Raw genomic sequence first — 27,190 nt, forward strand, 5'->3', positions numbered from 1 at the left:
AATCAGGGTCGTCTATGAAGTGTTTGAAATGCAGAGCTCAACCCAGACCTACTGCATAAGAATCTTCTACAAGAGGGCCTGGAAACATGTATTTTCTACAGCCTTATAATTGACTCTCAGGCGCACTCCAGTCTAAGAACATTCTTTTAACAAAGCCTTAGAAGAAGGTTAACAGCATAGGTGAAGGCTATGGGTAAAGAGAATTTCCTAAAAAGTTCTACTACGTGATAATCATAATAGTAACTAAACCTTCTCCCGCATTTACGGTATCTCTGCTGTAAACTGTTTCCAAGTAGTCCTTCATTCCACCCTCACAACAACTATTATTATTCCTGTTCTGCAAGAAACTCGAACACGGGAGGCTGAGAAACGTGCATCAAGTCCCAAAGCTCAGTAAGCAGCAGGGCTGGGTTCCAAAACCTGCCATGATGATGCTGAAGTCCCTGTGCTCTGTTGCCACTTTGTAGAAGAATTTATCCTAATCCTTCATTAATTTTCTAATGTATTTGGTAAACAGGTGCAGATTTAAGAAAGACAGACACATCTCTATTTATCCTCTGTAATATTTATCATAAATATACACAATTGTGTAATTTGTTTAATACCCATCTCTGCTAGGAGGTAAGGATCATATGAAAATAAACATGTCTCTAGTTTACTCTGGCACCCCCATATTTAGCGCAGTGTCTAATGCAGGGCAGCATTCAATAAACATTTGTTGACCAAATGACTGATTGACTGAGCGAATGACAGGTCTGTAGACTGCAGAACAGACTTAACCACAGTGTTGATGCTCCATCAACGTGTGAAGAGCGATCGCTGGGAGACAGGAAGGAAGACACTAAAACTCATCAAATCCAAAATATCACTTGATTCTCTGAAGAAGCCTGTGAAATAGGCAGCAGAGGTATTATCAACCATATTCTGTAGGTAACTCAACATGAATATGCCTAGCAATTCATGCTACAGTCCCAAAACCTGGGCTGTGGAGTCAGAGACCCGTTTTCAAATCCTTTTCGGACACTTCCGTCTTGGGCTTTAAGCAAGCTGCTCAGTATGTTTGAGCTTCAGCCACCTCATCTATAAAGAGAGGTATATACTGATCCTGCTTTTTATTCACGGATATATCCCAAGCACTTAGAATAGTGCCTGGCATAAAGTTGGCACCAAATTTATTACGGAATCACAGTGCTGATAAAGGCCTTAAATGTGAAAACATGCATACAAGCGCCCGGCATTGTGACTGAGACACATTGTTACTTACACGTCCCTCATGACTAAATGTCCCTAAAATGTTATTCCCACTTCCCCTTCCTTTTAAAATCTTGAAAGGGATTCTCTGCCCCCCTTTCCCATTTCAGATTCCTTCTGAGCCCTGTGGCCCCTTCTACAGTGAGTCTTAGGAGGTGTAGACCTATGTATTCTCATGAAATCACCTAGTTCACTAATGCAAAGGGGGGCAGATTTAATCTTTAAATCAGGACAGGCTCTAACTTACACCAGCAGTGCATTAGCTTGCTCATTCCCGTAAGACATATTAAACGTTAAGGCTCTAAATTTTCCTTCTTTCTAAAAACCATGGCATCACTTTAATACATTTAATAATGATCCTATAAAAAAAGTTTACAGAACCACAGCACTGCTTTACCATCACCATTTAGACTAATAAAACCAAGTCACTACATAGATACACGTTGAGATTTCCTTGCACTGAGGCAGTTATCTGGACATTTAAATTCAGCATCCCCAGATGTATGATCACCCATATACACACTGAGCTCCATCCGCCTGCTTCCGTCCTCAGGCTCCTCTCGGCCGCCATCTTTGCCTCAGCATAGGGGCTGAGCAAGTGGACCAGGGCAACAACATGGCTAAGAGGTTGAAGACGGGTTCTGGGCACTGACGATGGCTTTTGGAAATTAATAGAACAAGGCTTTTGTTTGGCTGGTTGGGTTTTTTGGGGGGTGGGGTGGCTTTTTTGCGGCGGGGGGGGGGTTGTTAGGGAGTATGTGAAAATGTCCTGTTAAGCCCAGCTATGTTGCTATAAGTAGTAATATCTCGAGATGTGGTGGACAGGGTAAGAGGCAGAGGGCAGTGCTTGGATGTACTACAAGATTTTGCAAACCTGGTATGCTGAGGGGAAAAAAAAATCCAAACTTTAGTGGGCCTGTTTTTTGCAACAGTACAATAAAACACTAGGAGATTTCTACAGTCACATCCAGCTTTAGCAATCTGCATTTTTATTAATAGCTAAAAAAGTAGCGTTCTTATATTTAAACCACACACTTATTCTTATGCACCAGGAAAGGCAGTGATGTCAAGATTTATATAGAGATACAGATACAGATACAGATATAGATACACAACGATAATTCTCTGTGAGCCTAAGTTTTAAATAACTGTTTGGCAAAGAGGTTTTTCATCCAATTTAATTTAATTAAGCTTAATTTAAATTTTTCAATCATAATCATTCCTGATTTAATCATTAGCTAACTGAATATAATATTAACAATGACCATATCAACGCTAATAATAGATAACATGTATTGACGTAATAGCGTTACAAAGACTCATTGAGGTATACGCCACTATTAACATCATTCCTACTTCACAGAAAAAAAATCTTATCTGTAAGATAAGAAGAGCCATTAAGTTGTTTAAGTAACAAAACAGGCAGATCCAGAACTCGAATCTAGATCAGTCTAACCACATAATCCCAGCTGGTAAACACACAATTTTCCAAATAATTATAGATAACCATGGCAATAATTTCCTGGGACAAAAGTGGAATGGACTGTGGAAATCATGCTCATGGAGGAGTTAAATGCAGCTGATTTCTTCTCCCAGTTCAGCCATTAACTAGCTGAATATCCTTGCAATGAAACTAACCTCTGTTGAGTCTCAGTTTCTTCAAGGGTACAAGGGGAAATTTGGCTGGGTATTTTCCACTCTGGATCTGTATGGTCACTGGTCACAGGCAAGGGAAGCATCATCTTTCTGTTAACCAGGGCCTCTGTTCTATATTTCGAATTAGGTGTAACAATGAAGTTTTGCATAACATTTCATTAGAAGACTTGTGTTGTCAACAAATAGTTTGGAAATCACTGAATTCAATGAGCTCTAGGTTTTTAAACTCTTTGATATTCTACGGCTCGACTAAATACTTATGTTTTTATCAGTAAGATTGGTTCCTTCAGTATTACTTATTTAACATTAGCCCTTTTAAAACATGAACCCAAAAGATTTCTTTTCAAGGAAGCAAAACCACCAAACTCCTTGGCGGATTAACATTTTCCATTCAGATATCACAAAATTAACTGGAGTTGGAGAATAAATCACCAAACGGTAGTCTTTGTGTGTGTTTTATTTTCTTAAAAGGGAACTTAATAAATCCTTCATATTTATGTATTCTTGTAGTCTGGTTTAAATCTTTTCTAAAACGTTTTCTTAAAGTACGACATTTCTTCCCAACAACAGGGGAAAGCCCGAAGTACTGTGAGAATGATTTTTAGGATTAGAGGAATATACAGTATATGTGATCAGTCCTAAATATGAGATTATGCACGAGTTGAAGTATTTAAGGGTAGTCAGTAGGTGCCTGTTTATGTGTACTTCCTGATCCAAAGCAACATAAAAAGGATATGCAGCCTAAGTCAGAGGAAGATGAGACCCTCAGCTGACCAAGAAGAATAGTGAGGTGGGGCAGGGGAAGGATGCCAGCAGTAACACTACAATAGCCAGCCATCACATACCATGTACCACGTGCCAGACAGTGCTTTAAGAGCTTACGGATACTAATTCACTTAATGCCCACAACAATTCTGTGAGATAGACACTGAGCACGGAGAGTGTAAGTAACTTGAACAGTCACAGAGCTGGGAGGTGACAGAGCTGGGACTGGAATTAGGCACCCCGTCGCTGGGAAGGGGTGTGCTTTGTGAAACGGGGGGGTGGGGGAGAGCCAGAGGATCAGGGTAAGATTTAAAGTCCTGAAAAATATTGGGAGACATGAAAAAGATCTAGGAAATCTACAATGATGGAAGAAAAGGAGATGGGGAAATCCCTTGGAAGCAAATACTAAAACGCTAAAAGCAAGGAAATAAAGAATTGTAGAAGGAGGAGCTAGAATGACACTGTCCTTGTTTTTGAAGCTGTAGAAATCAGCAGGGGCTAATAGAAGAACAAAGTCTTACTTCTGAGAAATGAGAGGGAGCTTTCAAGGTCATAGGTTATACTGGGACTTAGGAGAGGCGTTGTGGCAGATTCCTGGGAAACAGTAAGCACCAGAGCTAAGTGAATGAAACCAAAGAAAAGTGATGAGCAGGTCATTCTTGTACCGTGCTGTCTGGCTCACTTTATCAATGAGAAAACTGAGGCCTAGGGAGTTGAAGTGACTTGTTCTGAGCTTATTCTAGTTGATGAGTGACAAGTCCCCCATTCCTTTCACTCTACTACTTGAGTTGGTTTTCTCCTTAATATTTCTTCCAGATGTAGTACGTTTTTGATGGTTCCATTTGAGTGTTTGCTAAAGAAGAAGTATCCCAGGAGACCAAAGGGAGTTAAAACTATGACGTATGCACATCGATTTTTTGGTAATTCCACAGCTGAACACGATATGAAAAGATGAGTAGACCTGGATCCGCTGTCAATGCTAGATGAGGATGAAGAAACTTGGAAGTTATGGTCTTTGGTGTATGGAACACCTTCTGTTTTCAAATGGAGAAATGTGATGGCCAGGAAGAAACCTCAGCGAGAAGTGGAACAGAATCTTGTTAGCTCTTTAGGCACAAATACAATGAATAAGGTCGATTCTACCACCCAGAGGGGTACATTGGAGAAACTCAAAACATTCTATTTTATTCCACTTTCCACAGGAAATAGAAAATGGAGATCTGTGGTAGACTCCCATTAGAATTATGTGGCCTCCATAAAACCCTACTTTCTCAAGTCTAAAGACATTTAAAGGTAATTATGGGGGAAGATAAGGGAAACTTTCCCAGCAGTTAAACAGGGATAGGCACGGAATGGACAAACATCACACCCTGCAGGTCTTTACCTCTGCCCTGCTGCTAAATATGATGTAAGAAGCAGAAGAAAGCTCTGAATCAAGGACAACATGAGAAGGACATTGAGGGCTTACTCTACTTAAAGGTTAGTGGGGAAAAGTGAGTTAACATGCGATCTACAGGCTAGGTAAGAGGAGAAAAACTCAAATCTCTTGCTGAGGAATAAAGGTTATAATAATGCACTAAATGTACATAAATATACACTGAATTCCAAGAAAGGCAAGAGAAATTAAATTGTGAAAGTAACACTGACATGCTGCAGAAGTGAAATCATCAGTGTTCCCCATTGCTGTTCAGAAGAAAATAGATGACGGAACAAAGAAGGGCCGTGGGCCATGGTGGAGGAGGCCAGAGTTCTGGGCCTGACTCAGCACGAACCAGCTGTGGGTGACACTGCCAGACCAGGTCATGCCCAAACCCTGCTGCAGGCGAGTGGCCTCATCTGTGAGGCTGGTAGCTGGAGGAGGTCTTTAAGTCTCTTCCACCAATAAAATCAGATGACTATTACAGCAAGAAAATAATTACAGGAAAAAAATTCCAATATTTTTTAAAAGTGAAGAATTTAATCATAGGGATTGTTATGACTGGTTATCAGCTATATGAGCAAATCATTAACCCTTAGAGGAATAATGAAAGCGTTCATTAAATTACTACTATTACTTACAACTATTATCAAAATCTCCCCCCTGCCCGTCCCACCAAAAAAACAAAAAACAAAAAACCCAAAACCCACAGTGAGAGAGGCAAAGATTCAAGAACGTTAGCAGCTATGTGATAAAAGGAAAACTGCCTTTTATAAAAGGAAAACGCTTCTGATACCACATGTATGGGTCTTCTTCCCTCATACCAACCAATGTTCCAACACTCCAGACGTCAACTGGAAGTCCTATAATTCCATTCAATTCTGATACTAACTACGCAGAGTTAGTAGAGCCCTTCAGGTGCCAGTTGCAAATAACGGGTCCCCAGGGTACCAACATTTGTGTCAGACTTGGTTACAAAGTCAGGGGTTCTCACACCTCCCGCCCCCCTGCACAGGTTCAGTAATTTGCTGGAATGACTCACAAAACTCAGGGAAACATTTACGTATATTTACTAGTCTGTCATAATGGATATTCTAAGGGATACAAATGAACAGCCAGATGAAGAACTAAATATGGCAAGGTCTGAAAGGATCCTGAGCACACGAGCTTCTTTCCCCGTGGAGTTGGGGTGCACTGCCCTCCCGGCATGTGGATGTGTTCACTAATCTAGATGCTCTCCCAACTCCGTAGCTGAGGAATTTTTACGGAGGCTTCATCACACAGACATGATAGATTATTAACTCAGTCTCTGGCCCCTCTGCCCTCCCTTGAGGACGAGGGATAGGCTGAAAGTTCCAGTCTTCTAATCACGGTGTGGTCTTTCTGGTGACCAGCTCACATCCTGAAGCTGTCCAGGAATCCACCAGGCATCGCCTCATTAGAACAAAGGATGCTCCTATCACCCAGGAAATTCCAAGGGAATTAGGAGTGCTATGTAAGATGCTTCCATCTCCCCCATCACTCAGGAAGTTATAAGGGTTTTAGGAACCTGGGGCGGGGACCCAAATATATTTATTCTTATGTCACAGTGATATATCAGACTATTTTACTTAAAATTCACAAATTCATCCCCTTTCACCGTGTTTTTTTCTCTATAGTCACAATAAAATTATTCAAAATAAAAAGCAGTCAATTCACTTCTTAGTTATATTAGAAGACGGAAACTTTTTTTACATTTTACTTTTTTTACTTAAAGAAAAAATGTTTTGGGAAAACTGCCCTTCTGTATTTTAAAGAAGAAAGAAACACGTGTGGGGAAGGGGGAGGGGAAGCTCCAGCTATAACAATAAAGGTTATGTTGTTAATGACAGAGGTCATTCTATAATAGTTATTGAAGAACTCACAGAAATGTTTTATTTCAGAACCAGTGGTTCCGAAATGTTCAGGAAACCATCATATGGGGGGAAGTGAACTCACAAAATAATAAAAATTGGGGTTATCAGTTTCTTTGACACGGAGGTGTTTTTAAAGGGTGGCAGGAGGAAACCCTGATAAGGTTCATGAAGTATCTAATCAAGGTATTCATTTTGAAGTCAGGTAATATGTACTTTGAGGAAGAAACACATTTATAGAATCAAAACTGAAAAGAGCTTTGAGATCAGCTAGAATAATCTTCTCATGAATTACAGGAAGAAATTGTTGTTAGAACTGGCACTACTTCTCTGCTTCCTGATTCACAGTCCTTTACTCTTTCCCTCTGCTTTTAAAAAACAGTAGGTTTCACTAATATCATTATTTTCATCGTCCTTTTTTTTGTTACGCTCAGAAAAAGATATTCTTTTAATATCCGTTTAGTAAAATAGTATGTATAATAATGACCAGAAGATCCTCAATAAAACTTCCACTTGGAACTAAAACAAATGTCAAGTAACTCATATGTGAGTCAGATGAAAGGTGGAATTCAGGTGATTAGAAAACATACCAAACAAGACAAGAAGAGAGTCTATATAAATTCTCCAAGTTGGATTTTTGAATTTTCAATCATAAATTACTTTAATGATCTTCGACTTGCACCAAAAGGGCAAATGTGAAGTAAGCGCTGAATAAATCAGCAAGTGTTTGATGTTTCTTACCAAAAATGTTTGCTAAATTCAGCAGATGAAATAACACAACCCCTATGACCATGACTGATTATCATTTAGTGTAAGCCACTACAGAGGGAGAAATACAATTTTTCTTTTCTTTCTAAATAGTTACATAGTTATCCATCCATGTGCGAAGATTCGAAGGTATGAGTGTATAAGCATCAATATCAGTCATAATAAATGATCATTTTTGTTCACAGAGTTCATACAAGGTCTCAGGAACTGTGTGAGCATCTTTTTGAACACTGCCTCCTGCCCCACAGCACTGTAAGATAGAAATTATTTCAATCCTCTCTACAGATGAGTAAATGGAGACGGATGCGTGAGGTAACTTGTCAGCAGCAGGATTAAAACTTAACGTCTGTTTGATTCTAGAGCCAGTGTTCTTTTCACCAGGTGACAGCGCCTTACCCTGACAAAATTCCTATGACACACAGAATGCAGATGCTACTTGAAAAAATTCAAAACACATGATTGAACATATCCATGTTCCATTTCACTTTTACCTTCTACAGAAATGTTAAAATTTTAGTATTTACCAGTAGCACAGTGAATACTTAGTGGCTTTAGCATTAAGCCTTACTTAAACAGAAAATCAAAATCTGCTCCAAAAGAAACCTTGTCTTTACATATAAAAAATTTTATTTAAAATCATGATCATCACTGACCCTTAAATAATGTACTCTGTCTGACAAATACAGTCACACCATCTCCGTTCGGCCCCTACCACACAGATTGTTGGTACTGTGCTCCCTTTCCCGAGGGTATGTCTGACAGTTCCCAGACTCCTTTGATCAATCATAATACTTATTTTGCTATATTCCTTCCTCTCTTTTCCTCCACCATTCTAAACTGGACAACCCACCATAAGTCAACCCCCAAACCAATTCCAGTCTGTCCTTGAAAGCGTCATGGCTGTTTCCATCATAATTTTACCCCCAGCCTGTTTCTTGAAATGAGCATTTGTCATTACATTTACCTAGCCATCACTAATTTCAACATAAAACTCCGTAGCTACTATGGGTCCCCTAGACATCCTTCAAATGAATGGAAACGTCCCCATTAGTCCCCCCGGCCTAATTCCTCAGACTCAACCCAACCACACATGGACCACACCTTTTGTCAGCCTCAGCCATCGGACGATTATTTCTCTGACCCCTGCTACCTCCTGGTAATTCTTACTTTGTCTGTGGAACCCAAGCCTCTTTGGCTGTTACCAGCCAACTGGACTGAATCTTGCTAATTTGCCAATCTTACCAATCCCTTCATCACACTCAATCCTCCACAGTTTTCTTCCTTTCTTAAACTATCTCCAGAACAATCACCCCCCAACTCCCATCCTCTCACTGTAGAAACCAAAGAGGTGTCAGAGACATCACAGATCCTCTTGTAGGTGATCTCAGTTCCTGGGAGGCGATTTAGGAAAAAAAAAAAAAAACAGCTACAGAATTGGGCCTAAGTTCTATACAAGACCTCATTACATTTTAGGAAAGGTTTGCCACCTTTTGGATACTACCTTAAAGAATCTATTGCCTGGCTGCAGAAGTCTGACTCAGCTACAGAGTCATCTATTCATTGCTGAGGCAAATCACATCGTCTGTGGGCAATAGTACCACTGGCCTTGAATCTGTGACTTGCAATTACAAGAATCCAGTACACTGTCCTCTAGAACTGCATCACCCTGGATATGGAGGGAAGTGACTGCTACATCTCTGTAATCTCACTGATATCTTTGCAATAACCAGGAAGGTTCAAGAGGCAAAGGAAGAAATTCCTTGCAGGAAAGATGACAGGTTCTGGGACTTCTTCTGGCAGATCCCTGAAGGCCTATGAAGTTGGGCATATAGACTAATTCAGTCTATAATCTCTGTCTTTCTGCTTATCCTCCTAGCAGTGTCCCTCTCACTAAATGTCTCTGGGTGACACAGTTCAGCAATTGGCAACCTTCGCCAAGTCTCAACAGATGGCTCAGCTGGTCCTTGATGAACAAAAGGTGACTGAACGAAAAATGGCCTTATATTGTTCAAAGAAACAGACTGTTTCTTCTTTCCTTGAATAAGAGGAGGGACTGACAAAAACTCTCTCCTTGACCAAACTTTAGAAAGGCTTCTCTGAGTCATCTTTTCATCTAGGCCTCATCCTTGGGGCCCTGTCTTCAGCCTGCCTAGTTCAGTTCTAGGAGGAATCCTCCCATCATTAATATCTGATCACCTTGGCCTGCCAGGAGCAAGGATTCCCTATCCTTGACATCTTCTCTTAGCAATTCTCCATCCACTGACCCCCTTGTCCTGCTCTTTGGCTATGAATTCCCACTTGTCCTTATTACATTCTGAATTGAGCTCAGTTTTCTACTGAAGTTTCTTTTCCCCTGTTGCAATAGTTTTGGGATAAAATATGTTTTTACCACTTTAACTGGTACCTGGCTTTGGTTTTCTTTGACACATGGTATATATGGTCATAAGAAATGTTAATAAACTCTACAAACTAAGATATTGCATGCATCACTTCACTTGACAAATATTAATGGATATCTGCCAAGAGGCAGTCACTATGCTGGATGCTAAGAATAAACAGCAGCCAAAGGCAGACAAAGGGTCTACCCTCTTGAAATTGACCATCTAGTGAGGACCAGAGATCACACAAACAACGATCACACAAGTCACATAATAGTATTACTATGATAAGTAGTTTGAAGAAAAGGTACACGGTACTATACTGGGGTAAGTCAGGGAAGGCTTCCCTAAAGAACAAATGAAGTGACTTTGCAGCTGAAATCTAACTATTCAAGATTATTGGGTGTGTGTATGGGGGCGGGGGGTGGGGGTAGGGATCGGGCATTCTAGAAAGAAGGAACAGCATGTGCCAAGTCTCTTATTGACAGAAATGGAATGAAAGAATGCCAGTGTAGACAGGTCACAGAAAATAATAAGAAGTAGGCAGTGGATGAGACTGGAGACATATATGGGGAATGGAACATGCAAGACTTTCTAATCCATCTTAGGATTTGCAACTTGATGCTAAGGGCAATTGGACACCACTGTATACATACACTTATTTAGCACCCTGCCTGTATCAGGGTACATGCCCAATCAATGAAAACTTTAAAATACCTGAATCATCTTAATGTGTGAGGTATGATATTTGTCTTACATATAGGACAAATTTCATACATCAAGATTTTTGGCCCTAGAATGGCCAGCGGCAGGATGTTTGGGAATGTAAAATACAGATGATGTACACTTTGTTGGTAGTTCCATGAACTGTTATTTAAAACAGCAGTCCCCAACCTTTTTGGCACCAGGGACTGGTGTCGTGGAAGACCATTTTTCCACAGACTGGGTTGGGGGGTATGGTTTCGGGATGATTCAAGCGCATTCCATTTATTGTGCACTTTATTTCTATTATTATTACATTGTAATATATAATGAAATAATTATACAACTCCCCATAATGCAGAATCAGTGGGAACCCCGAGCTTGTTTTCCTGCAACTAGATGGTCCCATCTGGGGGTGATGGGAGAGAATGATACCCAAAGTGTGTTGCTTATGTCCAGACTACTCCTTAATTGTCACTTGCCACTCACTGATAGGGTTTTGATATGAGTCTGCAAGCAGTTGATTTATTATGGTCTCTGTGCAGTCAAACCTCTCTGCTAATGATAATCTGTATTTGCAGCCACTCCCCAGCGCTAGCGTCAACGCCTCAGCTCCACCTCAGATCATCAGGCATTAGATTCTCATAAGGAGGACGCAACCTACATCCCTCTCATCCGCAGTTCACAGTAGGGTTCGAGCTCCTATGAGAATCTAATGCCGCCACTGATCTGACAGGAGGCGGAGCTCAGGCGGTAATGCGAGCGATGGGGAGCGGCTGTAAATACAGAAGCTTCCCTTGCTCGCCCGCCACTCACCGCCTGCTGTGCCGCCGCCCGGTTCCTAACAGGCCACAGACCAGTACTGGTCCGTGGCCCAGGGGTTGGGGACCCCTGATTTAAAAAGTCAATCACCCATGGCCATCATCAAAAAGTCTACAAATAATAAATGCTGGAAAGGGTGTGGAGAGAAGGGAACCATCCCACACTGTTGGTAGTAATGTAAATTGGTGCAGCCACTGTGGAAAACAGTATGGATGTTCCTTAAAAAACTAAAAATAGAGCTACCATATGACCCAGCAATCTCACCCCTGGGCATATATCTGGAAAAGAAGAAAACTTTAATTTGACAAGATACATACACCCCAGCGTACATAGCAGCCCTATTAACAATGGCCAAGACATGGAAGCAACCTAAATGTCCATAGAAATCATCACACTGAGTGAAGTAAGTCAGACAGAGAAAGACAAATATTATACGATATCACTTATATGTGGAATCTAAAAAGTAATCCAATGAACATATTTACAAAACAGAAACAGACTCACAGACATACAAAACAAACTTATGGTTACCAAAGGGGAAAAGAGTGGAGGGAGGGATAAATTAGGAGTATGGGATTAACAGATACACACCACTATATATAAAATAGATAAACAACAAGATTATTGTATAGCACAGGGACCTATCTTTAAAGAAGGTCAATCACCCAAATTTGAAGTGAAAATGTATTTGCGTCAGAATGATTCTCAGCCGTCAAATATGGAGTATTATTACTTTGACGTGGGATGCTTGAGCAAGGCCCACCCTCCCATATTTGGTTAATTACTTCTAATTTTAAAAGACATCTTAGCCCATATTATACAGGTTTCAAATTATTTTTTTCATTTTCTTATTTCTAATTGATATACTGACGGCATGACCATGAAAACAAAATTTATTTTTCTTTAATTAAAATTGAAACTCATTTGCAATTTAGAAAGGATGAGTAATAGAGAGCTGTAGGCATAAGGGCCTCTCGGCTCCCTCTTTCATTTCACAGCCCTCTCAGTATTTACTTACATCCATAAAAGGGGAAATGCAAAGTCTGCTATAATATCCAAATGTTAATATAGTTAACAGTCCTCTATGCTTCTAATCACTGAACAATGGAACAGAACTGATAGTTGCAATATTAGCTGCATAACAACAATAATAGCTACGACAAAAGTGGTTACAGCAATGATAATAAAGCAGCTACTATTTGCCGGGCACTTACTCTGAGTGCTGTGTTTGCAACACTTCACTTTATCTGAGTGGCAGGCATGAAACTCACACCTCATCTCTTCAAAGATGAGAAAGCTGAGGTTTACAGAGGTGAAATAATTTGCCCAGGGGTAAATAGCTAAGAACTTGCAGATCCTGAATGCTTCTCTAGAGGCCCATGATTTGTAACCCTGATACCACACTACACAGGATGAAAATGAAGTTATGGTTGCACGGTCACTGGGAGATGTACCTCAGCAGGTGAACTGGACAGCACAGATGAAATCGCCCCTCCTTTTCTCACCTCTTTCCACACCATTCATTTTTTTTTTTTTTCCTTCAGATAAAATGGCTGGCCCAGAAGTTTGAGTAGAATCAGAGAATGCTAAACAGACCACAGTGGGAAAAGGATCTATAAATTGGCCCACGGCCACTATACCCTTAATAAACTAAGCTAACCAGCCACAAATAATTTTGAAAGGGCCTAAAAAAAAAAAAACTCATGTACTTTTAACACTTCCTTAATCCAGATTCTTAAGTGGAATGGATATTTTATATCAATAATGCAGACAATTTACTTTCTCATTTCCACCTAGCTTTGATATATATTTAATAAGAATTACCAGCTTATCTCTTGAAGAAGGCAAAAAAAAAAAGTGGTAGTTAAGGTTAAGCTAAGGTCCACCTTTGAAGGAGCTGGGCTTTAATGTTTAAAATACGAGGAAGAGAATTTCAAATGAAAAATTTCTGTTTCATGTTTAGGATTATCTGACAATCTCCTATTCATCACATGGTATCCAAAGAGCCAATCAAATTTTACCATTAAAAAACTAAATGAAAAACATATGTAATTAGGAGTTTAAAGGGGATGTTAAATATCTACAAATTTCTCTGACCTAAATTGAATTCCTAAAATGGGAGCTTGATTTTCAAGGTCAATGTTGCCTTAAGAAAGAATCAAATTATGTTAATAAAGACCAAAGCAAACATGCATATTACTTTGAGAAAACAGAAAGGAAGGTACAAAGCATCCTTTGTTTGAAATGGAAACAAGTGTCTTTGCAAGTCATTTCAAAAATATTCTCCCTTGTAAGCAATAAAGGATATAAGATTGATGGTAGTTAAAAGTAGCACTAGATGTATCAAAGGCATACCACCAGATGGCATCTTAAATCAGATAGCACATTCAGAGATGGTGAGTTAACTACGTTTCTGAAATGGAATCCAATTCATGAATTCCAAACAGATTTTTTAATATTAAAATGTCTGACACTAATCATAAAATCCAAAGAACCCAACAATGTAGTCTTGAATATAACCAATGAATCTAAAAAGAAAGGCACTGTAAATAAAATGGTGATCTTGATATAATTTTTATTTTAAAAAAGACATAACAAATGGAGTCATAAGAGAAAAGGAAAGTCCGGTTAGTAATTTCACGTTTCCTTCATTATTACCTACAATTTTTCTTTCCACAAATCCTAATTTTACTCTATCAGAGGGCTTTGTTTATTGTAAACATGAAGAAAGACAGTTCAGAGCAGAGAGCATTAAGAAGAAAAATAGTAAGAAAAAAAGCTTATAAAAAAAGTAAAACAGGTCAAGTTTCCTTTCACCTACATATATGACTCTTATGAACTTAAAAGTTCAAAAGCCTTGATGTCCAAACCTTAAATATCTTCAGGAACAGAATGAAACAATGCTGCTATGTCTAAAACTGCCTGGTACCCGGACCACAATGTCAAATATGAACAGAAATTAATACAGAGAAGCATATCATACACCAAACTGGAGTCAAAAAGTAACCATATGATAGCAGGAACTGAAATTTTGTTCAGAATATTAAAATACAATATTGTTTCATAAAAACCTCTGAAACAGACCTGATTATCCCCTGGATGTGGGGTGTGTTGGTTGTTTTTTTCCTACCATCATATAATCAGTAAAATCCTATTTTTACAACATACAGTTAACTAGAAATGTTATTTTCGTATGATAAAAGCAACTTAGAGGATACTTGTTACCAGTTCGTAATTTATTCTTGGATTGGATTTATGTATATAGACAGTATTCTACATACACATTTTAGGGCTTAATATAAGGAAAGAACCCTGGACTTTTTTGAGAGTTTTCCTTTTTCCCCTTCCTCAACACACTGACTTAGGTCTCAAACCCATCTGTGGATTTCACATTACTTCACAAGGCAGTGCTTACTCCATGATGCTGGTGGAGAGCCCGGCAAAATAGAAGGAAAAGCTATGTGACCTCCAAGACAAAAGCAAAGCCAAGACTGAACTACCTAAAGGTCTTCTCTCACGGAATATATTTTAACATTAGCAAGATGTGTACATAAAAGTATTTAATTCATATTTTAAAAATACATTTTATATATGAAGATAGTCATTTAAATAGTGGTAAAGCAGCTGCCTCAAAACTGAATATTATTCTCTTACTAATCCACTAATTAAATCACAGAGTCTTCTAAAAGAAACTACTTCTGACCAGTTCATATATTTATCCAGTATCTCATTTGTCCAAAATCCTCCACTTTAGACAGATATCAACAAATAGCTATTCAGGAGAAAAGAACAGAGCAAAAAAGGTAACTGTTATTTAAATGACGATACTAACAAAATACAGAAACACACACATCCACACACATGCATAAATACATACATACTCTGTTTAAGAGGTTCCTATATATTACCATTATATCCTTACCATAATCTACTATGTGCAAATCAGCACTACATTTACATTAAAATTATTTTGAAACAGAGGAACATTCACAAAACCGTAACATAAAATCCATGTCTTCAGCTGTTAACATTTAATAGGATGATAGCATGAAACAATAAAAAAAATTCAGTACAATATACAGTTGACCCTTAAACAACACGGGTTTGAACCACATGGATTGTTTTTCAACAGCAAATACTACAGGATCAGAGGTTGCTTGAATCTGCAGGTGCAAAACTGCATGTATATGGAGGGCCAACTATAAGTTATACGCACATTTTCGACTATGTGAAGGATCAGCACCCATAAGCCCCTGGTTGTACAAGGATAAACTGTAGTTAAATCCCATGCTATATAGTTACTCCCAGATTTAATAATTTCACGGACCTGTAAAATTAACTTCTAACCCCAAATAAAATAGGAATAGACACTGTTGAACTGCCTGCATTTTAATACCAGTTCTGGCACCTTCTAGTTCAGTAACCTTAGATATAATACTCAATTTCACGGAGCTTCAGTTTCCTCATTTGTAAAATTGAACTGATCACAGCACTTCCTTCACAGGGTTGTGTGAAAACTCAGAGTTAAAACGTACAGTGTTTATAACACTGTACAAACTGGCAAAAAACAAGAACCTAACAAGTGTTAGCCTTACAACAAAAATAACTCATTAATTTGTCCCCCCAAAAGTATAAAAAGCAATTACTATCTACTGTCACCATAGTTTCATGTACATAAAGAAAGCATTCTCACTAAAATGAAAAAGGCAATTTCAGTCTGGACCAGTGAAAACTTTGTCATAGTCCAGTACCAGTCTGTGGCCAGTATGTGGGAACGTCCATTAAGAACTGGATCACAAGAGAATAAAATCAGTGGAATCTAAAATTATTAGGGGGCCTCCCTGGTGGCGCAGTGGTTGAGAGTCCGCCTGCCGATGCAGGGGATACGGGTTCGTGCCCCGGTCTGGGAGGATCCCATATGCCGCGGAGCGGCTGGGCCCGTGAGCCATGGCCGCTGGGCCTGCGCATCCGGAGCCTGTGCTCCGCAACGGGAGAGGCCACAAGAGTGAGAGGCCCGCATACCGCAAAAAGAAAAAAAAAAATAAAAATAAAAAAAAAAATAAAATTATTAGGGACACTTCAATGGGAAAATGGAACATGACATGAGTTGGAAACATAAATATAATCTGAATTTCCTGTAGACAAAGGGAAATGTATCTACATTTTTCCTTTAAGGTATCAAAGAAGACTGCACCTTCCTTACCTGGAAGCCTTTCAGTGTTATTTGAAATACTACTTCTCTTAAAGGCACAGTAGTATTGATAATAATATATTTCAACCTTCTCTAAAACCATCAGAGTATTATTATTGCAAGTGATCACTTTCAGATTTTAAAAATAATAGTTTGGGGATTTTTATCTTCCTATGGAAACAACTATAGGTGTTGCCTTATGAACGGTGCTTACACACTTTACTATTTGTGAAAACTGACTCATGGCAAATTGAAAAGGATAGGGCACACTGTGTCTTAAAGCAAAATATCTCTTCATGTAATTATGATGTAATAACTGTCAAATGCTTCTTCTGGGTGGGGTTATATGTTTATTGACATTAATAGATTATTACTGACTTGTATGTTACACACAAATGCTGAATTCCTAAGGCTCAGCTATTCTTAATATAATACTGTATTCATTACCACAATTCACTTAAAGATGCTTTTGATCCCAGTCTTCCTTTATTCTCCGCAGTAGCTTTCTATAGTCAACTCTCGAAGAGCTTGTAAAGGAAGGCACTACAAAGGTTTTTCACTGGGAAAAACTATATAAACTCTATGCCCCAACTCTACTAAGCACTATTGTTTGGTCTTGTCCCCTTCTGTTATAGCAATACATTTTAATTTAAAATATAATAAATTATAAATCGAGTCAAAATAATTTATTCCTTGTATTTCTTGAGAAACTTGAACAGCAGGCTTAGTACGTTTTCTTCAGTAATGAGCAAGAACAAATTCTAGTCAAATGAACTGAAATGCTTGATTTTTTTCAGCCTAATACAGAGGTAGAATAGTGCATGTAATACCATGTACCATGTAATAGCTCAGCATGAGTTATGTTGATGGATCCTGTTCATAGCAAGGTCTTCAGCTGATTAGCTATGAGGCCAGTTACTTAAACCAGTGGTTCCTATAGAGGGGTCCCAGATCAAGGGGCTCATCATCATCTGGGAACCTGTTAGATATTCAAATTCTCAGGCCCTACTCCAGACCTACTAAATCAGACACTCTGGAGGTGGAACTCAGCAATCTGTGTTCTATGAAGCCCTCCAGGCAATTCTGATCCATGCTCAAGTTCCAGAAACACTGACTTAAACTCTCTGAGACTCCCTTCTCTCATTTGTAAGATGGGTTTCCTAAGACCAACCTTGCAAAACAAGGGAGGAAAACAAATCAGGGAAAAGGACGCTGGCTCTCATGCAGGGACCTTTTATCCTTTTATCATCATCTTTTTTTTTTAAATCAAGGGCCCAAATTAAGGGGAATAAGAACATCAAACTGTGGCTGCTGCCACAGGCTGGGCCTGAAATGTGCTGACTTGCCAGCGGTGGGCTAGGTACCAAAATAGGCCTCTGGCTGTAGGGCAGGCCCTAAAGATTTGGTCACTGAAATCTCTGAAGTGGGCAAAATGCCCCAGAAGTAATATTTTATCCTCATATAAACTAAGGCTGCATTGCTCTGATTGTGACAAATGATAGTATGAAGAGAATAAACACTGATCTTTCAGTTCTCAAAAGACACTGGATTCTTACCCCACTTAACTCTCCCCAGAGTAAAGGCCTGGGGAATTCTCCTAATTGACGTCAGCTGCTGTAAGGGAAGGAATGCCATGACCTTAAACTTGGCCACTAGTTCACTCTCACATCCAGGAACAAAGCCAAAGGGTTCTCCTGGCAACTGCCTGACATGCTAAATGGCAGGCACAGCCACTGAGGGAATCCTTTGCTGCCCTAGGGACAAATCCCCCCCTGTAGGAAACAGACGAACTGAAGAGATTAGCAGTTTGCCCAGCTGATACTGGCCTATCCCCTCGGTCCAGGGAGCAGAAAATGAGTTCTAAATCATTCTCTTCAAAGACCCAAGCTCCTGGTCGGCGTCTGCTTTATAAATGAGGGAAATGTTCTCTGCTAAGTCAAAGGGAAAACAGGAAACCATGAGAACCTGAAAGAGAAATGTAATAAATTGGATCCCTGCATAAATCATCCTACCATATTCAAGAAGTCTTTAATGGATATTGATTATGCACAAACTAATCAGACATTTTAAGATCAATGTCAATCATCATTCTTGAAGGGCCCTGTAATCAAAATCGGATCCAATTCTCCTAGCCTGCCAAAATCATTGCCAGGGCACAAGGCGTACTCGGGGCATACTGAACGAGTATGAAAGGTTCCTGATCAGCCCCTCTCGCGAGAGCTCCTCCCTGCTCACTCTACTCATCTCATCCAGGATGCTATTCTAGCCACAAACTTGACTGTGTAACTCCCCCGCTCCAAGACCCTCTCTACTCCCAGTGCCTACAGAACAGTAACCAAATGTTTAAGTGCTGCTTACAAGAGACTAATATCTGACCCTGACCGTCTAACCTCAGTCTCACCCCCCACCCCTACCCCTCACACCCTTCCGATACCTTGTCTTCCCACAGCAAATCTCCAAGGTCATGCCTTCCCACTTTACAAAAAATATCAGTGCCTTTCATATGCTGTTGTCTCTGCCCAGAATAACCTTTGCTAGCTTTTTCACATAGTAAAATTTCACCTATCACACATGCTCCAGTTCAAGTACCATGTAATCTGTCAAGACTTTCTTGGCTTTCCTGCATTCCTTGTTCTGAGTTCCCACAGTAGTTTATAGGCACCTTCATTACGGTTCTTAACAAATTTTACAGTAATTATCTATTTCTGTATCTGACTCCCCAAATAGACCTTGGGTATTCTACTCAAGGACTATGCCCCATCTGTTTCAACCATCCACAGTTCCTAGCCTTCTGAAAGAGTTCTCAGTCCATATCCAGGACAGATAGGATCCGAGCTATTTAACAGGTTTTTTTTTTTTAGCTCAAAGATGTAATATAATAATCAATGGACACTGTCAGGGAAACCTTAGTCATTTAGAAAAGAGGAAAACTTTTTGGTTTTAAGTTAGCTCTATCCAGTTGGATATTTCTAAATTTGCTTGAATAAATCTAGGTCATATCCTTTCATTTAATCAATAGTTTGATGCACATATCTTTCGGCAAATATCTGTTTCAGTTTTCTTGTTATATGCTGACCCCTGGGAGAGCAGAGACCAGGTCTTATTCACCTGTGTATAACACACACCACCTGTACCAGGCAAATGTTTGGTAAATTGAATTCCCAAATGACTTGTACCTTAGTTCACCTTAGTTCACAAAATACCTTAGACTGGGTAGCTTAAACAACAAACACTTATTTCTCACAGTTCTGGAGGATGGGAAGTCCAAGATCAAGGTGCTGGCATATTCAGTGTTTGGTTAGGGTTCTGTTCCTGGTTTGCAAATGGCCATCTTCCTGCTGTATCCCCACACGGAGTAAAGAGAGAGGGCTCTCTCATCTCATCTTCTTCTTATCAGGGCACTAATCCCATCATAAGGGGTCCACCCTCAGGACTCATCTAAATCTAATTATTTCCCAAAGACCCCCACCTCCAAATAACATCACATTGGGGGTTTGGGCTTCAACATATGATTACTGGGGAGACACAAACATGCAGTCCATAGCAGGTTGCTACACAGATATTTGGCCACATTTTTTAATGTTCCATTTGTATGTCTGCAAGGAAACAAAGATAAATTTAACTCAACTTTCAAAAAAGAGTCAAAAAGAGGGAAAATACTTTCCTTCACAAAATGCCTCCAATATAGAAACACATTCTTCAAGTTAAATGTCTAAAACAGCCATCATTCTAATCAGGCAAGTTTGCTGAGAGAAAAGAGCAGAATGTGACTCATACCTCCCTTGTTTTGATTAGGGACCCATAACTAATCCTCACCTCTACTCCCACAGAGATGGTTACTGGCTTATCTAAATCCATGCTCCAGGAGGGTAAGGTACATAGTGCTTTATCACCTTCCCCAGCGGGATACATGGAGGGAGCATTGGGACCAGGCAGTTTCCTGGTCCTTCTTCTCCAAAATCAAAAGTACAGAATTTTAAGGGAAAAAAATCCTAACTGAACATAAACCTTTTTTTTTTTTTACTACTTTAAAAACACTTGAGGGCTTCCCTGGTGGGGCAGCGGTTGAGAGTCCGCCTGCCGACGCAGGGGACACGGGTTCGTGCCCCGGTCCGGGAGGATCCCACATGCCGTGGAGCGGCTGGACCCGTGAGCCATGGCCGCTGAGCCTGCGTGTCTGGAGCCTGTGCTCCGCAACGGGAGAGGCCACAACAGTGAGAAGCCCGCGTACCGCAAAAAAAAAAAAAAAAAAAAAAAACACTTGAAGGGGAGGGAGGAAGGAAATTGAGCACCTTTGTAAATTTAAACATTAAAGAAATGCTAAAGGAATGCAATAATGCCCAGATTTCCAATAACCAGGACACTAATTCCTAGATTTTTCTTTAAATAGGAGCAAACCACAACACAGAGGTTAGCATAACTCCTCTCTAAACATGTGAGTGTGAATCACTTTTATTAATAAAAAGTAGGAGGGAAGAAAAGAAGAGGGAAAGCTGGGGAGTGGCTTTTGTGCATGATTATAAAATAGTTGCCATTTGTTTCATTTTGTGAGTTTACATATCAGGCTATACTTAAAGCTGAATTGCCCACAAGAAGCTAATCGTCAGTTTCTACCCTGATGGCTCACCTTACATTGTTAGGAATCTGACCTATGTAGGTGACAGACTATTTCTAATACCACTTGAAAACCACCATATGGTTTCAGGCGTCAGGTTTTTTCTCCCTACATTAGAAGTCCTTGCTTCTTTCCCCTCACTCTTTTTTCACAGGTTCTCATTTGCAGCTCTACTGTTTTCCTTCTCCTCCCCCTCCTCTTCTACATCTTCCTCCTTTCTGCTTTCTCTTTTAAACTGTTTAACTTCTCCATTTTTCTTAAGTGTGGAATTCTGAACTACATAAAGAATACTCTACCCTTAAGATCTGGAAGTGTAAACTATGCCTTTTATTGCATAGCGTAGTGTCAACATAATATTGACTTCATTGATTCACTTTACTGATTCAGTTATCCAAATAACGAATATTCTACATTTAAAAATAAATATTACATTGCTGGTTCAGCTGTCCAAATAAAATCAAATCTCAGAACACAATCATATATCATAAAATGTTATCAATAAATTATAAGAAGTATCTTGAAATACAAAGAGATAGCCATTTTCTCGGATTAGCGTACCCTGCTTTTATTTTGCAGTCCTCCGTGCTTCAGCTTGGAGAGTTCATGGGTTAGAATATGAAGCTATGGATTTAGCTTTCTGGTGAATCATATGCAAAAGAGTTTTTTTTTCCCTTTTAATGGAAATGTTCAAATAAATTCCCCCCGCCACTTATATTACATATCTTTATATTCCCAGAAAAGGGAGAAAGAGATCACTGCAATGGAATCTACTGGAGGTTCCTTAGAATCCTGCCTTCATTAAGAAATATAAACACTACATATGCTGTGCTACATATTCTGTGATGTCTCCATAGCTACTTCTGTCACCATCTAGAAGGATTTTTTTTTCTTTCTCCCCCAGGGAAAGTTATACATAATTGAGTCCTGATTTCTAAAGTCTCTTCATATCTATATTGGGAAATGTGCCAAACTGTCAGCTGGGATCTCACTAGAAAGAACAAGGTGCAACCTCTGCTGAATATGAGGGCTATTAGTCAATGGACCCCAGAAAGGTTCAGGGGTAAAACATCATGAATCTGACTTTTCCAGAAACCTCCCTATGTGTTCTTTCAGTACAGAGCCTCATCAAACAGAAGAGCTGGTATCCCAGGAAATACATTCCCTTAAATGTCTATTTTACGTGTTTCCTTTTTGTTATAATTATCACCTCCATTAATACCTACTGGGCTCATTAGTGAGTTTAACATGAATTGTTCATTGGAAATCACACATTATCATGTGAAGTAGAGAAAATATCATAATAAATATCATAATATACCATATTTAGCATTTCATAATGTCATATTATGATATCATAGTAAAATATCAAGCCATTCATTCTTACCAAAATCAAAAAAACTTAATGATACAGATATCATTTAAAGCTACTATTTTACCATTTATTTATAGGTGGAATTTACAGTCAATTTTTTAAAGTAGTTTCTTTTCCGGTAGATTCCAAGCTACTACTTAGATATTAAAATTTTTTCATATTTTAGTATCAAAGAGTATAAAGCATGTTCACATTTGTTTTGTTCTTATATTTCCACAGTGTCTGTAAGTCAAAGATAATACTGCATGACTGCATTTTAACACGTGGAAAACGGGGTTCATAGTGATACACACAGGGTAAGTATGTAGCTTCATTTTTCACCACTGGTCCAACACTGACTTACCACTGGAACCAATTTCTCCTGCTGCCTGGCCCCAAACACATTCATTATTCTTCTGAATTACAAATAAGAAACACAGCATTGCCAACCCAAAGCAAAATGTAAATGTCAATGTCTCTGGCAGAGGAGTCATTAGAGGCATTTTGATCAAGGAAGGTCTAGTCTGATATCAAGAGCGCTTATCTTGCTCTTACCAGTCACCTTCAAAAATATATTAGAAGGCCAATAATATTATAAGTCCATGAAGGTTTGGAAGAAAGAAGCAATCAGTAGTATATATGAAATATCTTAAATGTCCTCTTTATTTTGAAAAGGAAATATTCTATGTCAAACTTCTTCCCTTTGCCAGAATGATAATAATTAAGGAGAAAATACATGTTTTTTTTAGATTCTCTAGAAATACAAACGTGCAAGTTTAGCAAATTTCACAAAGTGTAGATGAAGAGCCTCTACTATTTTTGACCCTCTATACCACACAAAACTTTTTGGCAAGATTTAATTTTTATGGTCTAAGTGAAGTTCCACTTACCCAAAATACATATCTGCCCTTAAGAAGTAACAGAACAAAAACTCTCAAAAAGTGAAGACATATTTTCTAGGCCTAAAATGCTATAGGAAGGAGAGAAATTTTGTCTTCTTCCTGAAGTTCAATGGTTCTCAAACTTTAATGTTTGTCACGGTCACCTAGAGGACTTGATAAAACAGATCCCTGGGCTTCACCCCAGAGAACTGATTCAGTAGTTCTGGGGTGGGAGCTGAGAAGGTACAGTTCAGCAGGTTTCCAGGTGGTGATGATGGTGATGCCAGTCTGGGATGACACTCTGAGAGCCACTGCATTAACTTAGCCACTTAACTACTTTGGAAGTCTTCCTATGCTTTGTCTGATCTTTCCCAATGACTATCTTGTGTTCTTCGTGACAGTGTTCTACTGACCAAATATCACTTCTTAGTTCAGAATATCTTCATCATCTCTAAGCTGCACACCACTTTTTAGGGTATCACATCACACAGATATTTAGTACATGAAAATAAAAATACTGTTACATATGTATTAAATCTTTTGTTCCTAATGTACAGATTTGGCAGGAAAAGAGTAAGATGAAGAAGGTGAAGACTCATTGGTATCTAAGACTTTTGATTTGATGTTAAAAACAACAAAGTGTGGGTCCAAGTGGACCGTCTCCATCCTCAGGACTTACCTGTGACTGGTGCATCAATATCCAGCAAATTTTTTTCCTGTCGAAGAATTGAAGCTCCCTCTGTGATTATTCTCAATGCAACGCTCTCTTCCAGCCTGCCCTCCTTCATGAGATGTGCCTTTAAGATATCCACACGAGGTTTCCCATCGTTATCAAACACTTCTTTTGCCGTAAGCCGGTGACTTGGAGGAAACGGGACAGCTGAAAGCGAAGAAGTCAAATTGTTACATTAGTCAAAACTCAACAACCAAAGATTTAGGATTTGATAATAACCACCAAATATTTATCCCTATCGCTAACCACCTACTGGAGTATTTAAAAAGTCCCCCCATTAAAATATGATCAAGGGCTATCAAGAATTAAAGACTGCCTTCTTCCTATGATTCTAGATGTGATGTGACTGCTGAAAGGAAATTTACATTTCTTCTTCATCCAGTGCCTATCTCATGCATCTAGAAGATCCTGACTGAGTGAATAACAAAAAAGAAGAGAGATTTGATTCTGTTAGGCAATAATCAATTCAGCAAAAGCAAAGAGTTCCTATACATCCATCCTTCTAATTTTGACTCAGGTGAAGACATTTCTTCACTCAAAAGCAGACTCCTCTACTGGGATTAGAGGAAGGGGAAAAGACCTTTCAGACCAGATTTGCCCTTCAATGGGAGTTACATCTCTGAGTAAACTGACCGACTGACTCACAGTATAAGGAGAAAGCAGGAATCTGAGGGCGAAAACACACTGAATATTGAACAGAAAATCAGGGAATCTCTTGAACAGTGAGAGGACAGTGTGACATCAGGAGACACAGGTATTTAGGAGTATGATATAACGACAAATTCCGTTTGTTGCTCAGACTTAGAGCCAACCATTCTCTCTTCCACCCGTGCCCCCATGCCTTCTTAACAGTGAGAAGGTCTCTTGTGGCTCCTGCCATTCTTCACATGTCTAAATACATTCATTCACTCATTCAGCTAGAGGATATTCACTAAACTCCTACAATGTGCCAGGACGTCCAAAGGGCCACGGTCAGAGATGGTATTATAAAGGTTAAATTTCTGATAAATGGCCAGTCAGCCCCTTCAGTGAGGGAAAATCATTATTTCTCCATTTTACATGAGGGTTCATTTACTGGATAACTCAGATCTATTAGAAATATCTGGAAGAAGCACAAACACTGTTTCATGTAACTTTCATCTGCCATGTGCATTATGTCATATGCATAAGAACATCTCCATATGAAGCACTTCTCTTAGGTAAAACACTTGATGTTACGGATTAAACCTAGCCCTCTTACCTCCTGAAAGCGTCTCTCAAAGAAGCAAGATTTATGGTAGACCTATGCCAAGAAATTTTGTGCAATCTAATAGCACAGACTTGTTGTCCAAGAGAAATGACAACTACTTAAAAGTCAGGAAATGAACATGTACTGATGGATGCAAGCTTGATTTTCCTAACAATCCAAGCATATCTATTTAATTATGCCTCCAAAATGAAGTGGCAGTGCAGACTCCATGGACATGCAGGAGGCTTTCATGGTCAGATGAACCTGGGTGCAAACCTTAGCTCTGAGCACTCACCAGCTATATGACCTTGGGCAAGCTAAATAACCTTTGGCTTCAGTTACCTCACCCGGAAAGTGGGGATTATATCTATCTGAGGATTGTTATAATAACTAAAGTAACTAGTACTAGTAGTAGCTATCATTAATAGAGTGTTTATTTTATGCCAGGCATTGTTTGGGTAATAAAGTCAGACACAATAAAGCTGTAAGGTGAGGAAGGCATAAGTACAAGTGTTTATATATAAACTTATCTAGTCCCTATAACATGACTGTGGGAGAGAAACTTGAGACTCAAAAATATTAAGCACCTTGCCCAAGATAATCACCTAGTGATTTATATGTACACCTGCTGAGCGTCAACCCTGGCACTCTGATGCCGGAATACTTGTGTTAATAGCTACACCACACTACTTCCCAGAAAGTACTTAAGACAGTGCTTAATAATTAAAAAGTGATGAGTAAATCACTTTCTAGAATTGAAATTCTAATGAATCCCGAGCAGTATTTCTTATAAAGACCACACTTTTATTTTCAAAAATTATTTGGAGTGGCTTATAGTAGAATAGATATGTAATACAAAAGCAAGAGGTAAAATAAGAGACAAAATGCATTAACACCAAAGCATAGTGTAAAATGAAAGAAAAAGAAAGTTCAAGAATTAAACAAGGAGGAGAAAAAAGAGGCAACGAAGTCATTAGACTTCTGGCACTTGGGCTCTATTTTGTTCATTCTGTTTCTTTGCCCTCCTCCCTTTTTCTTGCCTGACTAACATACACGCTTGTTAAGAAAACACGGAAACATTTCCATGGCCACATTTCTTTACCTGGGTCTTTATGTTTGGTTTGAAAGTAGAAAATATCTTACCTGGCAACTCCTCAAAATTCCCCAGAGACAGGATGGGGGTGGAAAGGGGGAAACTTCAAAAGGACACTTGGGGTTAGGCCATGAGCTGATTTTTTTTTTTCAAGTGAGTTCCTAAAGTGTGACTAGGACAACTGTCAAGGTTTAAGTGACTCTGCAAAACTGTCAGGCAAGAATCATAGAACACAGAAGGGAAGGAGGCTGATTTATTGTCAGGCAGTAGATCTCTGCCACACACATGCTAGCTGGCCTTTTTTTTTTTTTTTCTTTGCGGTACGCGGGCCTCTCACTGTTGTGGCCTCTCCCATTGCGAAGCACAGGCTCCGCACACGCAGGCTCAGCGGCCATGGCTCACGGGCCCAGCCGCTCCACGGCATGTGATATCTTCCCGGACCGGGGC

At 39.3% G+C, this 27,190-nt stretch overlaps 1 protein-coding gene across 1 annotated transcript in view; it reads right to left on the bottom strand.

Annotated features, from left to right (window-relative positions):
• PPP3CA (protein phosphatase 3 catalytic subunit alpha) overlaps positions 1-27,190 on the bottom strand; it is a 302,715-nt gene that overhangs the window by 130,932 nt on the left and 144,593 nt on the right. The window contains exon 2 of the mRNA XM_081224575.1: positions 24,369-24,569. Coding sequence (XP_081080701.1) covers positions 24,369-24,569 — 201 coding nt within the window. The remainder of the gene's footprint in view (positions 1-24,368; positions 24,570-27,190) is intronic.

The sequence above is a fragment of the Mesoplodon bidens genome (genome assembly GCF_964165515.1).
Source record: "Mesoplodon bidens genome assembly, chromosome: 1".
Taxonomy (NCBI): Eukaryota; Metazoa; Chordata; class Mammalia; order Artiodactyla; family Ziphiidae; genus Mesoplodon; species Mesoplodon bidens.